The sequence below is a fragment of the Corvus brachyrhynchos genome, unplaced genomic scaffold (genome assembly GCF_000691975.1).
Source record: "Corvus brachyrhynchos isolate BGI_N302 unplaced genomic scaffold, ASM69197v1 scaffold6, whole genome shotgun sequence".
NCBI classification, from domain to species: domain Eukaryota; kingdom Metazoa; phylum Chordata; class Aves; order Passeriformes; family Corvidae; genus Corvus; species Corvus brachyrhynchos.
Genome location: NW_008238632.1, coordinates 2,369,461 through 2,387,840, shown reverse-complemented (window position 1 = coordinate 2,387,840; position 18,380 = coordinate 2,369,461). Strand labels below are relative to the sequence as shown.

General features: G+C 39.2%; 1 protein-coding gene across 9 annotated transcripts in view; it reads right to left on the bottom strand.

Moving 5' to 3' along the window:
* ARFGEF3 (ARFGEF family member 3) overlaps positions 1 to 18,380 on the bottom strand; it is a 91,770-nt gene that overhangs the window by 59,297 nt on the left and 14,093 nt on the right. For all 9 annotated transcript variants that reach the window (XM_017737247.1, XM_017737239.1, XM_017737240.1 and 6 more), the window contains exons 3-4: positions 16,535 to 16,616; positions 13,362 to 13,493 (exon numbers count right to left, since the gene is read on the bottom strand). In XM_017737247.1, the coding sequence (XP_017592736.1) occupies positions 13,362 to 13,493; positions 16,535 to 16,616 (214 nt within the window). The remainder of the gene's footprint in view (positions 1 to 13,361; positions 13,494 to 16,534; positions 16,617 to 18,380) is intronic.

Genomic DNA, 18,380 nt, shown 5'->3' with positions numbered 1-18,380 from the left:
AACTTCTCAGCCCTACTCAGAACTACCGTTCTCTGCTTCACAAGGAAATCCGGGCCATCAGATAAGTCAACATTACTGGGTGTTAACTAGAAGCAAAGTACAGAAGAGTCTGTCCACAGGTGAGTGTGACATCTTCCTGAAGGAGGACATAAATAAACTGTTTTGCATTTTGAGATCCACACTGAAAAGTTTCTATACACTGAAATGCACTGCACCTTTACCAATGTTTTTCTCAGCAGAAAAACTGTATTTCACTACAGGATGTCACACCTTACTCCAAGGCTGTAGGGTTTTCTGTTTGTTTGCTTTTTTTTTAATAAATAAAATACCAATCAGAAGCCTGATCTGTTCTTACAGAAGATGATATTACTACAAAACGTGTTCCAAGTAAACCATTGTGTAATGGCAATTTTACAGTTTTCTGTACATATTATCTTGCCTTGACTCTCAGTCCTTCATAAATAGAGGTTGAACAATGTGGATAAATACTAGAGGAAGTGACAACAAAAAAGGGCACGCTACTCTTATGAATTAAATAGGCCTGCACTAGAAACTCTTTTTTAGACATTTAGCATTTATCTTTAGAGCAAAGCAACGTTTCTGAGCCAAGTTCCTTCTTCATGGTTTCTCTTTTCTTCGAAGTGGACAAAATGGATTTTCTTATCTTAAAAGTGTTACACAGCCCAGCTCAGTATTACAAGGAGATATACGAGCTACAGAGCACTTGAACTTGCCAGAGAAAGCAATCTAATTCTAACCGCAAATGATTAAGAACGCTGTACTTTGTATTTCTTGATAGGAACTCCACAAATTTCTCTGCAATCCGTAACATTTACTGGTACATGCACAAGTGCCAGTGAAAGTGAACTGTGGTACCTCTCTTCCTGTCCACAGAGCAAATTCTACAGAACAACAGGAAAGTAAACAGTCAATTATAAAAACTCTCAATAATCTCATTTGGCTAATAAGTACGTAAGCTTTAAGGGCTGATATTTCCATCTGCTGCTCAGTCCATATGTGCAAAATTTAAAACTTTGAAGTTAAACAATTTTATTGAGCACTAACTGGATTCTAAACTGGCCAGCCTCACAGTCAGCTGTTGGGCCTCACTTTCTCAACTATTAATTACCCTGAGATTTTATTGACATTTCTAATAGCTGTGAGAGCTCAGCAACCAGCTAAAAATATATATTCAGTACTTAAGGAAAAACTGATTTGTACTGTCCAGACACTGCTGGGTTAAACACAGGTGTAGAACACAGTTCCTAAACACAGAGACAGACAACTGTTACCTCCTACTGACAAATCTCTTCTTACCACGCTAAGAGCTGCGATGGACATCCATGACTAATCCTATTCAGTAGTTTGTGTGTCCTGATTTTCCCTTCTTGTAAAACCTTATTTACTTCATGTGATTTTCTGCTCTCTTGTCCCATCTTGGCTTTGTAGGATGTGTTACTATCTAATGCTTTCTACAGATCAAAACCCAGATGCCAATACACTACAATGCACGGAAGGACACGCCAGTTCAGGCATTCTTTTAAGTCTTTGCTCTTCAAAGTATCTTTCTTCCCCTCTTTTTTTTTTTTTTTTAAATTTCCCTCTTTTATAGAGCTGAACTGTGAAAACTTAGTGCATATATATACATGTGCATATATATACTCCTTTCTGTCACAAATGCCAAAAAACCTGCATGTAACGTGAATGACAGAAACATCAGAGATCAAGTTCAGTAAGGAAGTGATGATCAAAACCTTGCTATGAAGCAATAGAGAATTTCAGCAGAAGACTGCTAAGTTTTGACTGCTACGGTTTGTAAAAAAAAAGATCTGGGAACCCACTAGCTAGAGAAAGGGCATACGATCTGATGCAGTCAAATGACAGAAGCACAAGTTATCGGCCAGTATATTCTTGCCTTACTCCACTGCTCCACCTTCCCTCACAAATCATTTGTATGTTCTGAAACACCATCTCTGACCAATACACAAGACTACTCTCAGCTATGATTTCCATCAGCGCTGCTATAGGGCTCATTTACAGTCTTGGCGATGATCCAAACACTTAACTTGCATGTTTTCCCATTTATGTGGAACAAACAGGAAGACAGCAGGCTCCTCTTTTAAATTACTGGATAAAAAATGGGATCAAAACCAACCAAACAAAACCAAACTTAATCATTCAGATCCACTGAAAACACTGAGTCTCCAGACAGGATATCCCCATAGGCTGCTTAACTACTCATGACACTAACTCAAACAATCTGTATTTAAAAAAATAAAGAAAAGAAAGGTAGAGGCTTTCTTGGGCAATGACATTTTCTTTTTGCAACCACTGCTAGGGAAAGCAAAAACAAAACTACAAAGCAGTTCCTAATAACTAGAAAGCAATTCCAGTAAAAAACAAAATTGAAAATCAGCTTTTACTGATTGGCATGGACTCTAAACAACTTTTTTTTTTTTTAAGAAGGAACTTATATAACTGTAGAGATAGTTTCAAAGTCACAAAAGTTACAGGTTTTTTTAATTGGCTAGCATTATCTTGCAAATGCCTGATGAGATCACATTTCCATAAATGGTTTATTTGTAATGAAAGTATTTATTTTAATTACTGTTGAAGTTCTGTCATGGAACAACAAGTGTAATTCCTACTCCCTGGAGTCCCAGGATACAGTCCCAAATGTAGTATAAGAGCACACACCTGGGTAGTTTTCACAGTAAGTAGAAACAAACCAAAAAAAATCTGCTTCTGATGCCACAATGTAGGTCAATTAAAACAAAATGTATGGGATTTGAAGTGCAATGTAATTAAACTGACATCATGACATCTATCCATCCTGTGCCATGTGCTCTAGGATAACCCTGCTTGAGCAGGGAGATTGGACCAGATGACCACTGTGGTCCCTTTCAACCTTACCCATTCTGTGATTCTGTGTGATTCCATACTTTAAGAGAGAGAATTCCAGGCCAGGCTGGATGGGGCTTTGAACAACCTGGTCTGAGGAAGGTGTCCCTGTCCATGGTAGGGGCACTGGAAGTAGATGAACTTTAAGGTCCCTTTCAACCCAAACCATTCTATGACCTCTTGAAGAGGAAAAAAGAGGGAATGTTTTTAGATTGTAAGGCTGCCTAGCATTGCTGGCCAAGTTCTGCAAGAGCTTAGTACATGTCTGTAGTAGAAAGCAACTCTCACATTGAAAAACTTATGGTGGAGGCACCTCAAATAAACACAGCGTGTAAGAAAGCAAGCAGTACCCCCAAGAAAGAGAAAAAAGGTTCAAAATTTTACAATTTACAAACAAAACAATTTTGCAGCCACCTCTAATCCCTTTGTGGGATTTGTAAAAGAAGCCTTTCCTGACTTCCTTTATTTGCAGGCTTGTAAACCTGGATGCAATGTGCGCTCAGATGATTCTCAAATCCTGCCCCTTGGAGGAAAACACTGACAGAAGACAAGGAAGGACAGCCCTCTACCTCATTCAGTAGTTTGACATTTAAAGTCATCCAATATTTCTGCAAAATAGTTTGGACAGGAGGTGTCCTCCTATTTGTCAGAATAACTGGTAACCTGCTCATGTCGCACTCTTTGGCCTTGAAGGGAAACAAGGGCAAGAGAAACAAAAAGCACTAATGAAGTCATGTACACTGTACCATGGGTCACTGTACCAAACAGCAGATTTTAATTATGGAGAGAGAGGAGAGTGTGTCTGCTATGAATTAGTAAACCCATAAATGCTGCTCAGCATTATGAATGCACCAGGGCTTCAGACTTAAGGACTATATCTGGTACAGGAGAACCTTACACATCATCAGTAATGACAGGCTGAGTGCTCTGAGAAGACAATGCCCATTTAGTTCACTGGATTAAAACAGAACTGCTGCTGAGCACTATTTATGGTGGTATGAAACCAAGTGAAATGTCTGCTTATGCAGTACAGTTGTAGAAGGGAAAGAAATTATTCAAAGCTTAATAGATGCTTAACAGTTTTTCTCAACACTCTGACAGGGGCTTTTGTCTTTAGAATTTTATCAATCAAAGGCAGGGAAAAATAAAGAAAAAGGCTGAATAGCAATACTAGGATGACAATTTCCCCTTCAAAGGTTACATCCTATTTAGGTATACTGCATTACTTCACAAATTATAATACACAAATCTGAGTAAAATGAAAGTGAAAAAGCACAAATACCAAACTGAAAAATACCAACAAAAATTTAAAGAGTTCTCAAATAAAAATGAAGTTTCATGCATCAATTACCAAAATGATTCAACAGGATGTCAACACATGGATGTAAGTAGAACCAGAGCTGTCAAGCAAAAAAAGAACTGGTATCTCCCCTGGGTGGAAAATTTTGACATTTATTCTTGACAACAAGAGAATTTTTTTGGCAGGGGAGAGGAAAGATAACTCCCTTGCTCTCAGATAATGCAAAACTATAACAGGGAAGTGTTCTGCATGGCAATGTACTTTACAACAGCTGATTTAAAATTACTGTTTCAAATCTCTAGATTAATTGGCAAGAAGTTAGCCTGAAGGCAACCTAAGAAGTGGTATCCCACAGGCTGTCTGACCTGCCAGAGGATTTTGCACTATCCCAGACCATATCCTGACCTGCATCCAGAAAAGTGATATTAAAAAGCCAGATAAGCTGGTTTTGCGGTTGCATCACCAACCACTATGTTACATACAGTTTCTGTATCTTTTTCCTCTCTTACAAGAGATGTGAGGAGCTCCAGGGCAGATGACCCACAGAGATGGCTGGCAGTGTCAGAACAGCTTATTGGGACACAAGTTCTCTCCTCAGCTGCCCCCAGGACCAGATGGTGTTAACAGCTATGGTAGCAGTGGCCCTGATCATGGAATGCTCATAAGCAGAGAAGGTCTACAGAGATGCACCCAGAGAAGGGTGCATCTGTGCACAGCTGTGCCACACCTGCAGTACGGGTACTATTGCATGCAAAAGCTATGGCAAGTGACCCTTTCATGCCACTGCTGTGTGGCCAGTTTGGCTGGCAGAACTTGGCACTGTCACCACCAGTAAGCACTCACGTCTGGCAGCAGGCAACAGACTAAAAGGCAATATATGAAAGTTAAAGGGTTTCTATATTTGGGGTTGTGACGATACAATGTCTTTCCAATTCGTTTTCTTAATGCTTAAACAAACTCCAGGTTCTTGGTATGTGTCTAAGAATAAAAAAAGTCTGTAAGAACTTGTACTTCCACACTGGACAGGTGTGAAATTACACTTTCCAGAGCTAGGGACTTGCTACTTTTTGGCTGATGCCAACGGTTTTGATTATGCCACACCAAATGTGACAGTTCCAGTGTGACAGAATGAGCATGTTCTCCATCTGAAAACACCTTCATAGCATCACAGCTCTGAGACAGCTAAAATTTTTGCATTAGAATTTCTTCAGGCAAGAAACTAAGCCTACTTTTCTATCCTGCAAATCTTTTAAGCTGACCAACCCCTCTGCTTAGATTTTTGAAATTACACGTCTGACCAAACCCACAGAGGTTATTCAGGGATAGCATTCAAGCACAGAAAGTTAGTGAGGAAAAGCCATGGATCCTGGAAAGAGGTTTGAATTTTGAGATACTGCGTTCACTACTGACTGGTTTAGGCAGCTCTCATCCAGCATCCATCTGGCCACATTCAGGCCATTACCGTTGTCATTCTTTTGTATCTCTTAAGGAGAAAGCTCAGCTATTTAACTCCAGACTGGTTTTGGCTACAATGACCAAGCACCTAAGAACCAGGGGAGTTCTTTAATCACAGTACTAGGCATTTACCATAGTTCTAATTAACTCAGGAAAGGATGATCTTATCTTGAAGCACACAAGGTAGGTCACTCAATCCATTGGAATTAACCTGGTTACTTATAACTAAGCACATGAATAAAGTGACTTTTAAAAATAACCAAAAAGAAGTAAAATGAGACAAGCAAACCCAAGAGAGTCTGGATTTGTAGTTGGCCTACATTACAAAAAGTTATCTTATGAAAAGGCTAAGCACTAAGAACTCTATCTAGCATTTCTCAGCAGGACCGATCTTAGAAAAGAATATTATTTGCTTGATATTGTGCAAGTCTTTATAGAGCCCCCTCTTTAACAGAGCAGATGCTAACACACCTCTGAATTATGGACTGAACAAAAATCAGTTACTGCTTATGACAGCTCGTACCAGGAACCACTATTACAAGAACTAATGCACATTCAGGCAAAATTTTTCTTCTACAAATTTTCAGCATTTAAATTTTTTTTTTATTAATATAAATTTTTAACCAGTTCTGAATTGAAGCATGCAATTGAAGTTGAATCATTGCTATTATTTTTAGTTTATTCGAAGCATAGTCTGTCTCTGCTCAGAAGATGACTGGACTGCAATTTATATTGCAAGGGATATTGAAAAATGTTTGCAACAATGCAGTGCATAAAATATGCTGAGAGGGAAAAATGGTCACTTGTTCTCAAATTCTATATTAATTAAAATGCATAAACAGCAAGTATCACCAATTGGGTTGCTGTTTCCCATCCTGAAAATGAAGTCTCTCCTCTCCATCACCATTGAGCAGTTATATTTTTACTGTTGCATCAATGAATTCTTCTTTTTAATGGGCACTTAAATCACTGTCTTTATTTCTATATGTAACTATTATATATGCTGTGCCTCAAAGAGGCAGGGAATAACACAGTTTACATATACCTTTAAATCCACGTTGTTTTAGTCCTCCATTTGATTTTACAGTTCAAGACAAAGCAGAACAGTTGAAAATTATATTCTATTAAGCATAACCACATTGTATGTGGAAAAATAGATTTCATAAATATTAATCTTAAAACAATGAGAAGATATGTATCTGTGAGAGTTTATGAGTGATTATCTCATTTATTAATATTCAAGAAAATGGTCTACAATACAGTCTTTCACTGAGACTGGGACTGTACAGTTGTGTTATGTCAACATTTTGGATCAAACACTTTGGAGCCACTTCTCAAACATGTAAGTTGTTCTCTGTCTTGGAGGGCCAAAGACCTGCTCAGCAGCAACAAAGTTCCTGATAAGTTTTCTGGAATAGTTAACCATAAGTTTTGCTTGGTTGGTCAAGCACAGTCCGGCTTCATTCAATATTTGCACCAGATCAGGACCACCTCCCTGAACCTGTAACAACATGGTTGTACAGAACCTAAAAGAGGTCAACTATAATTGTTATAGAAACTGAGGCAAAAAAAAAAAAAAAAAAATTGTTGCTGAACTTTCTCCTGCTTCTTGTGGACTTTCAGTAGTGACCTTCTCAAGTGACTAATTTGACACTGTAACTGGAACCCTATCAATTTATACAGAATATAAATATTTATACAGAATATAAATATATATACAGAATATAAATTAATAAAAACTAAGAGATGACTCTTAGCACTCAAAGAATCACTTTGCAACTTTAAAGCATTATGGTAGCAATCTTGGAAAGGACAGTTGATAAGTTGCTAAAGACAGTCTGTCCAACCTAAAGACAGTCTGTCCTTACACAAACTTTTACCACAGAACTCTAAGTCAGATTTCAGTTCTGAATACATCCAGAATGAAAAGTGAAATCACAAAAAGAGCTGTCTACTAGTATTACTGGAGAGTTCCCAAATGCTGTATTAATGGCTCAGTGAAAAGACAAAAAGAAAAGATTGCCTTGACACAGCAGATTTAGCAAGGGTTCATTAAACCTCGTTCACAGATTAAAAAGACTTCTGGCTGGCTCCTCACTGAAATCCTACAGAAAAAAAATAATAAAAAATTTGCCCATCAGCAAGAAATACACCTAATCCACTAACAAATGCAAGTTGGAGTCACTGAGAATAAACTAATCTGTCCTAAATGAAACCAGTGTTTGCCATGGATAATAGGTAAACAATGGGAACTAGAAGAGTCTTCCCACTAAAGCCACTTTGGAAGATTATTTTTTGGTTTCAAAGCAATCCTCAAATCTATTCAAAAACCACCACAAGTAAAGTAGCTGCAACTCAACTGTGCGAAGTCTTCTCAGAGGTAATAAGAAACAAAGCTTGGGATCTTCACTGACAGAAACACAGTATATATCATATCACAGCATATCATAACACCATTAATTAGAACAGTGAAATAAAGAACAAGTATTTGAAAAAACATCAAATCCAAAAATTGAGTTTCTTTCATGAGAGGTCATTATTCTCTTTCTTGCTTGAAAATTTCTGTCCTGCAAGCTCTAAATTTTTCGGGACATCTGGGCACAGATTGAACTGATATGCACTGAATTATATGACAAGGCTGTCTCTGTGACTGACGAAAACAAAAGGATGCAGCAGAAAGGGAAATTTCACCTGATCAATCATACCTTTGTCCTAAGAGCAACTTTCTTACTTCAGTATACATTATATTACAGTGTATCTAGTTCATCTGGAGGACTTGTTTCTGTGTATCTGGTTTATCTGGAGAATTTGTTTCTCTGTGAGAACTCTTGTAATTTGCAATTCTTCATTAAACATTTTTTTATTGTTATCTGAGAATAATGTTATCACAGGTAGATAGAAGTATTGCATTATTAAGAAGGTGGTCAACTCATAAATGAAAGTGACTATAATATGTGTGAGAAAAAAAGAAAAAGAAAAAAAAAGGAAAAAAAAGAAAACAGGTGTCTCTGCTGTTTAGGATTCCTTCCACACTTTCCGCTTCCTTAATGTTTGGTTTCAGCTGCTTCGGTGGCACAGCTACACTCAAAGCCTAATTCTAGTTCTTTCAGAAGCCCTTCCTGGAGGGATAGCACTTCAGGGTCAGGGCTAGTGATGAAAAGTTACCAAAAACTCAAAAAGAGAAAGTAAAAATCACAGAACTGTTGAAGTTTGAAGGGACTGCAATCCAGAGGTTCAGCTATAGATTAGTTTCCGAGTTTCCTTTTCCACTGCTGATCTGACGACATTTGACAGTGCTTTTGTCAGTACTTTATGTGCTCCTCCAAGCAAAGGTTTAACTGCACAAAGCAGAAGTATTTCAGCTGTTTTAAAAACATCTGAAGCCAGAATTTAAAAGCATCACGACAAGGCGAAGAAAAAAACCAGGATCCCCTGACTCCACAATTGAACTCAAAAGTGTGTATTAATCGTCAACCCAGAACATGTCCCCTGTCTGTAGATACAGATACATACAGATAGGGGACTATCTGTAGCTTGTTTGTCTAGTGTTTAACATCAACAAAATGTCCCCACTCCTCAATGTGAGATATACCCTTGCATTTCACCATTGCTTTTCACCATTGCCCTCAATTATAACATGTCCCCATGTCACCACGTCACACAGAAAAATTTTTCCCACTTCTGAGCCAGCCCCACTGCATGACCACGTTCTTCCAAGGAAAGTGCTAAATTACTGTCCCTCTGATTTTTTCTATACATCTGCAACTGTAGAAATAGAGTAGTGAGTCACTTTGGTATCTCACTGATAAAATATTGAATTTGATTAGCAATCAATATATCTCTTCCTTCCTATATGAATATTCTAAAGAAAATATAAAAGTATAAATATTTAATTATTCCGTTTGAAACTGCAGTTGAATTATTGATGTATTACAAAATCATCAGCAAGGTACTGTAGGATTGTGTGGTTCTTCCCTTCTACTGATACAGCCAGCTGAGCATAGTAAAAACACAAACTGGTAACACACATATTAGAAGGCTTTTCAGTCTTAGCAAAGTATGACAACAGCAAATGTGAATACTAAAGTGGCCTTGTGTCAGATACACTGTTCCCTCTAGTCACATTTTCTGAATTATCTGGTTTCTCAGTATCTTTTTATAAATTAAAGCACCTAAATAACTTCACTTTAGTCGCAAGCATGAAAATACTAATAAATCTCTGCCATAAAACACATCAGAGATACAGAGAATACACAGAGTGGGTAGTAACTGAGATATTGCAAGAGATATTTGGCTCAGCAGTTAAAAACCATGCAAGACTGAAAGCAAAATTTATATACCCCAGACAGCTTGCTTTGATATGTGGGAAATCAAATCCAGTTAGTACATCTGTGTTTGTTATTCCTGCCCATTCATGTCAAAGAGAAACCACAGCCTTTCCCCTCTCCTCACTGAAAAGACCACCGCCTTTTTTGGGCACAAATGTGTTGTTGGCATAAGAATTATCTAGTGCTTAGCAATTATAAGGGTGTCCTACAAGAAAAATAAACAAAGACTTCAGAGTATCACTTCTATTCTGGAAATTCAAGGGAGCAATTTCCCCACGTAATAACTCTACATGAAACACCGAAGAGAAAGACGCAATCGCCAACTGGTATTCAGAAGAAGCAGAGAGTCAAGCTAAGTTTATGCAAAGATAAGAGGTACCTCACCTAGCACAGAAGAGAGAGATAATGTGAGAGGGAAGGCTTTGAGTTCATTTGACAGTTGCATTTAGGCAGTATAAATCTTCTCTGGCTGCCCAGGATGCACTCCAGCACAGTCCCCCAGCCCTGGCCTTTAAGTCTGAATGCTGTCAGAGTGCTGGTTTTGTGATCCTCCAATATGGCAATCTGCAGAGCATTCCATGACACACTTAAAAATCAGGAGGATTTGGTACCTAGACATAAATTAGTCAATGCCCTTCCATTCTTACAACAGTGGCCCCAACTGTTTGTTTTTTTCAGTTCCAGAAGAGATCCAGCTAGCTCTCCTCTCCATTTATTTACAGTAACCATTACAACTACTCATTCCATTCCTGTCTAAGGATGGCCCTTTACAATAATATTTTACAGGCTCCAAAAGTGTGCAAAGCAAGGCAACTACCTGCCCTTACACCTCTTTCTTGTGTTCTTCTTTTCACTGCCAATTCCAATATGCAGTCATCTGAATGTAAAAAGCTTTACAGAATGCTCTCTCCTCAGCTAATCAAATCCCTTCACACTTCCATCTGTAATACAGGTGGGTCACAAAAGTCCATTAACATAAATACTCAAAATATTTTTTTGGATAGTAGGTGGAGTGTGAATTTCTGGTATACTCTTACTGGGAACAACAGGAGATATTTTGGATAGGATTAAAAAAAGAAAAAACAAACACATTTAAGTGATTTAGGAGCTTACACGCCAGCAACTTACAGTGAATTCTGTATTCCTGCATGTCTACTTTCACACTGATTTTGCATGACTAAAAGCTTTTGTGTAATCTTTGGTGGTTGCATTCTTAATACCTGTGAGACTGGTGCAACTGTGCAGCGAGTCACAAAGAACCAGGCTGGCACCACAGCTGACACAGTTTCACACAAACCTGCTCACACTCAGGAGTGTTTAATATCTATCTGCACTAGATAAAGACATATTTTATCTCCTCCAGATGGAGTAACACAGTCTAATGTACAGTAATTTGCTGCTTTGAGGACACATTTTAGCAGATCCAGGAATACAAACACATTGCTGAGACCAGCTGCTAGAAACCTCCCTCCTTCCCCCCAGAGGATTTAGCCATTCATCAGGCCTGGGTTAGCTAACAACATTTTCAAGTGTTGCAATGGCATCTGTAACCTTCAGGTTACAATCTGAAGAGATGTCTACTTGATTTGATTGTCAGGCAAGGCTCAGATCTAATGTGTCTGAGTTTTAACTGTCCTGATTACAATATGTTTTGGCCCTCTGGTCTCTTGAAATGTTTAAATCAAAATATAATTTTGCTTTGTTCTCAGAACGTAAAGTTGGAAGTTATAGCCTGATTTTTACCATACACACATTTCACTCAGAAAATGATTTGCACATCAAAATTTCACTCAGTGAAATTAAGACTATGTTCTCCTTTCTCTTTTGCGCTTAAACTGGAACTGAACATGTTTCTCTACTTTAAAAAAAAAGCATACATATATACAAGGTTTTGGCTTGGGTTTTCTGTGGTTTGATGTTTTGAAATTATTGAGGGTTTTTTTTGCTTCTCACATGTCAAGACAACTTGAAAAGATATTTACTCAGAACTGTAGCAAAATACAGTGTTCACATTCTTAGTGTGGGGGCTTCGCCTCGCAGATGTACATTAAGGCTTTCAAAGAAACTGTGCATGCAGATTCTGAATCTGTAACACTCAAGAATGTAAAAAAAGCAACTTGCAAAAAATTACTGCATTCCAAGAGGGACCTGTTGGTTCAGTACTGCAACTACTTAACTCTTCCCCTTTCCTACTGTAAAGACAAAGGCAAGGAGGAGGCATGCAGGGTTAGGAATGCAGATCAGAGTGTCATCAGTTAAGCCTGGGGCAGAAGCCTGCTCCCATAAAACAGGTAACAAATACTAAAAATACAAAATTTGTGTGTAACAAATACACACAAATACTACTCCCTTTTTTTGTTGCTAGGTTCACCCCTCTGCACATTCTGACACTGCATATTCTACCCAGGTGGTCACCTCCAGTGGCAAAGAGGACAGCTGGTACAGAGCAGTTTCAGAGTGGTAACATGGATTCATTAGACCAAAGACGTCACATGAAAGAAACAAAATAACTAATCTATGCACTTAGAAGAAAAGGATGGTCAAGGAGTAGATCCAAATATATCAATCAGTACCAGGTATAATGAATGTGCAAAAAGGTTTGTTCCAGAATGGTTTTGACCAATGATCAGCTATAGGACAACAAGCCCTGCAGCACAAAGTTTACCCAAACATCTGAAAACTGTCCACCGCCATCTTGCTTTGTACAAATAACACAGGTATTGCCAAAACTGATATAAAAAGGTGACTTCTAAGTCATACAACAAACACGATCACAGGGCAAGGAATTTTGGTATCACCTCCCCTCCGAAACAGTACCTCCTGGCAGCTGAGCTTCCCAGCATGCACACAGGAGAATGCTAGAGTATTTCTAGAACTGGAAGTTCTGACAGAGTATACAAAACAATAATTTCCCTTATGCACTGGTCCAGGGCCATTTTGGTGCCTAAACAAGTCATGCCCCACCATTAGCATTTTACAAAGAGAAAATATGGCTAACAAACTACAAAGCACCTATGCACACACAATACAAAATTACAAGTGTGCACAGCCCACCTCATGACCACTAAAGCTCAATAACAAACTTCCAAATCTACAAGTCATTTATCTGTGCCCTCCCATGGAGGAAATTCATTGTCCTGCTTAAGTTTGCCAAAACTGGAACCACCAGTATTCTGACTCTTAATGTAAACTGCCTCCCATTTAATCCAAGATAACACAAAATAGAAATGGAAACAAGTGACATCTGCCAGCAGGAAAAGGGAATCAAATACTGTTCTAAAATGAAGATTTTCAAGGGAACAGCTAATTTATTTGCTAACCCCAGCATTCAATCATGCAGCCTCTGTTGCAAGCACTGATGTGTGTGAAACACTAACCTTCATCACTTCAACTTGCAGGTCTTCATTGAGCGAAGGAGTCACTTTGACAGCATTCAGCATCTGATTAAGCAACTGTTTCTCATCGGAGTCTGTTTCCACGGATACAAACCTCTCATCAGACAGCAGCTTCTGCAGAGAGAAAATGGCAATGTACATGTTGAGACAAAAACTGCCTCCGCAAAGTACTGCAACTAAACCTATTAGCACTGGGTACTAGGGTGGTTAGGCTTTCTGGGTAAAAATTTCAAATGAATCCAGTAATATAAAATATAAGAAAAATAGCAAAACTGGGAGATCTGTGTCATGTCAGCTGCCATTCTGGTATCATCTTTCCCCATCCCACTTCTCCAGTGTCCAGAAGAAAGCATACATCAGTAACTGATACTTCAAATAATGTCCTCAGCAAAACCTCTCAGTATTTCAGAAGCTGGGAGAGACTGGAACCTTTGCAGCTCCCCAGACCCTCAAAACAACAACAACAAATTAAAAAACCCCACTCAGGCTAGTATCCTGGGATTACACTAGTGCTATCAGATGCCCTGCCCAACAGGAGACAGTCACCTATCAACCCAATTACTCCAATAGCATACAGAGCACAAGCGCTGTGGAGGTGACACTTCTGATCACTGACAAGATGTGTTTTGCGTCATTCAGAAGTTCACTGTTAATGGATACAATCAAGTCCTCGGACAAAGAGTACAGGTAACAAGTGACTAACACAAACACGCATAGAAACCAACCTGAGCTGAGGTGATACCAAAATTCCTTGCCCTGCCATTGGGTTGGTTGAACTGAATTCAATACAGACTGGCTGAACTTCAGACTGAATATTTTAGACTGATCAGATTTACTTTGCCCAGTACCTCAGAAACTATCTCCTGACATTGTCAATGGCACTATTTCCTTGGAGTTCTACCAGAAATGTCTCTTCCATTTAGTTTGTAACCACCTTCATGGGTGTCTCTGATTAGTGGCAGGCATCCTGCAATGGATGTACCCACACAAGTCTTTTCCCAGCTCCTATCTTCTCAGAAGATCCCACAACAGAGCAAAACTGCTTGTCTTAGATCCCAGGAACACAACCTTGCTCTGTCCTAGTAGAGACTTTGCACAGCCCACTTCCCCCTGTACATTTTTCATCACTTTTGTACTGATGTTCCTCCTCAGCTTCAACTCTGTAGCACATTTCGCTGGTTCATTCCTACTTCTTATTTTCTATGCTTGTACTGGTTTTGGCTGGGATAGTGTTAATTTTCTTCACAGGAGCCCAAAGAGTGCCGTGTTTTGGACATGTGACCAAAACAGCACTGATAACACACCCATGTTTTGCTATTGCTGAGCAGAGCTTACACAGCATCAAGGCTGCCTGTTTCTCAGACTGGTTCCCCAGCAAGTAGGCTGAGGGTGCAGAAGAGTTTGGCAGGGACACAGCTGGGACAGCTGACCCCAACGTGACCAAAGGGATATCCCAAACCATATGACACTGCTCAGAAACAACAGCCAGGCAAAGAAGGAGGAAGTGGAGGGGACAGAGACTTTCAGAGTTAAGGCATTTGTCTTCCAACGTAACTGTTACACATGATGGAGCCCTGCTTTCCCGGAGATGGCTGAACACTTGCTGCTCCATGGAAAGTGGTGAATGAATTCCACATATTCTTTTACTTGCATATGCAGCTTTGCTTTTGCTATTAAACTTTGTCTTAGTCCACAATTTTTCTCACTTTTACCCTTTTTGACTCTCCCACACCTCTGAGAGGGAAGGAGTGAGTGGGTAAAGCTGAACTGCCAGCCAGGGTTTAACGCACAATGTTTTAAAGCATTTCCCACATACCAGAATATCAATTGTTTTAGCACTGTACAGCCTGATGAGATCTAACTCAATCTGAAATGAAAATAATGGGGTTTGCTATATAAAGAAGAATGTTTAGTTCAGTATGGGAGATATGGAGCTGTTGGAGAGAGTTCAGGGAAGGTCTACTAAGATGACAAAGGGACTGGTACATCTCTCTTATGAGGAAAGGCTGAGAGCTGTGACTGTTTAGACTGGAGAAGAGAAGGCTCAGGGAGGATCTCATCACCATACATAAGTATCTGAAAAGTGTTTGCAAAGAGAACAGACAGGAACTTTTCAGTGGTGCCCACTGACAGGACATGAAGCTATGGGCACAAACTGGAACACAGGCTTCCTCTGAACATTAGGAAAAAATTTACTATAAGGGTAATCAAGCACAGGTTGTCCAGGGAAGTTGTGCTGTCTCCACCCCTGGAGCACCTCTTTTCCAGTCTGAACAGTCCCAGCTCTCAGCCCTTCCTCATAAGACAGATGCTCCAATCCCTTTGTTATCTTAGCCGTCCTTCCCTTCTACAACCACACTGTGCCCCAATACGGGGCACTCTCTAACCAAGCGTCTGACACCTCCTATGCTGGATTAAGTGAATTTGAATGATCCACTTACACCCTTATATTCCCAGAACAACTTCATTCTTGCCCTCCAAGGAAAAAAATTATTTTAGGAAAATGGATTTTATGCCCCAGCAGTTTGCCAGCCTTTTCCACAACTAGCATCCCCCTAGTGAAAGTATTTACTGACTCATACTCATTTGTCCAATCAAAAGAACAGTAAACTGCTTTAGTTTTTATACTGTCAAACCCAGGAGAGTCTTTTTGTTGCTTGTGCTGCACTGCTGTTTTCTTTTGTAATTTCATAGACTTTCAAATCAGATGTTGTTTCTACTGTTTTCAGTGTACAAAAAACCCAGGAAAGTGCCCACACATAAAGAACACAGCACGCAGATCCTTTATTCACCTCTCTATCTTCCAAGCACTGCTGTCCTCTCTTCTAATCAAAGAAAACAGCAAGTCTAAGCTTAGTTTCTAAGATGCTTAGCAGTGGCAAACTTTCTGGGAGTAGCACAGGGCCCACAAGGAAGAGTACATCTGCATTTCACTGTTGAAATCCAGGACCTCCCACCTATCTGCAAAACATTTTCAGCTTCTACAAAATCACCAGCCTTTACTTGTATCCTAACTTCTGAACACTGTTACAGAAACATGAACATTATTGTTAGGTTCACCCGAGGACAGACACTTTTTCTGTACTGTTTTTCAAAAGAAAAGCCTAGATTTTCTTGACACCCACCGCCTGCCAACACACACTCCAAAGCCATACCTGCATCCCTGCTAGAGCCTGTTGGGCCAGCTTCATGCTCTTCGATTCCAGAGCCAGTTGAAGAGGAAGGAGACACTTCTCCCTGGGGAAAATTAAAAAAAAAAAAAAAAAAAAAGTGAGAGGGAACAATGCAACTAAAATTGGTATTCAAGTAACATTCCAGAAGGGCTGTATCAGTTTCAGAAAGATCACGCTTGCATACAGTAGTCAAAGGTAATTTCACAATTCTGCAAAGCACTTTTACCCTCTAAAGAAAGATGGCATATTTCTTCACACATTGCTAAGAATGGCCTTTTAATTGAAATTTCACAAAATACTTCACAACTGTTAGCCCTCTGTGTGTATGCATGAACATGCAAAGCATAAAGAAGGGATTGATTCACAACTCACTAGTGGTCTTTCAACTCAGCATGTTGAGCATTACACTTCACTTACTTTCTGTTTAATATTCAAGTTTCCAGAAAAGTAGTTTCATAATCCACTTTCTATTAGTTGATTTTCAGTCTATGGCCTCCTCTACAGCACAGTGTGCAATGGCATGTTAGCTCCCTCCAACTAAAAATAGTGTAGACTAAAGCATATGAACACTGATTTTGGTTTACACCTGAATTAGCATGTGCTACAATTATAACTTAGCTGTACTCTGATTACATAATAACACAATTTTAATATTAATATAAATTATTAAATAGGATATTATTTTAGATACTTCTGATTCAGTGCTCAGATACCAAATTTATTTAATTAGGTGACCAAATCAAACAGTGCCCTAAGCTGCGACTTCTCTCTTTACTCCTTGCTCCACATCAAAGAAGGGCTGCAGCATCTGATGAACACCTAATACTCAGCCCATGTCCAACTGCAGCTCCCTGAAGGTTTGCACTTCATTAGGTTACATACCATAATAGGCACTTAGACGTTCATAGAGCCTATTTTTTGCATTTGTGTAGACATATTTGCTTATGGCAAACCATTTGTACCAGCCCTTAAGAGTCTCAGCACTCCAACTGTCTGCATTCCACCCCAAGGAGCCCTTTAGGAATCACATTAATTTCCTCCCCATAGAGACAAATGTGTGCAAGCTAAGAAGAAAACAACTACATGAGTCTCTTCTTACCCAGCTGGAAATCAATAATCCTTCCTTCACAGCTAGCTAAGGAGAAGCCCTAGACTAGAGCAATAGTGATTACTGACATTTCAGAGGCATTGTCAAAGCTACCCAAAGTCATCCACAGTCTGCTTATAACCTACCAGCCTCTCACTAAACTGGCAGTCTACAACCTGAACTTTCTTTTTATAAAAACATAAATGAAGATTACTGAACACTGGCTATTTACCTTTGGAGAACCTAGCTTGTAACTCATCCAGTGGATCCTGCTTGCAGAGGGCACTGATTTTTCACTCTGAAAATCAACTCTTTTGGGTTTGTTCAGTTATTATTCCTTTCTCTCCACCTTTCCCCTCAAAACCCACAAATCACAAGCTACCCCAAGGGGCAAAGATCTTCTATTTGCTCTTTGAAATGCAACCCCTTCATTTAATGATAAATTAAAGACTTGAGAGTCACAGTTAAGCAAGTTCACGTCACCCAGTTAAGCAATATAGCAAGCTTCTGTACTTGGCAAATATTCTTAAGAATCTGCAGGTCTTTTAATTTTTACCTTCTTCACAGGTTATGGGAACTTGTAAAAGGCCACTTGGCATAACACTACAGTAGTTTTTTAAAAGAAACATGAATTCTAAAGAACTTGAAGCAGACTACATGCATATCTTAAAATAGGTTTCTAACTAAAAGCAAACCATTTGCTCCATTTAGGATATTCTGAGAAACAGGCAGGCACAAAGC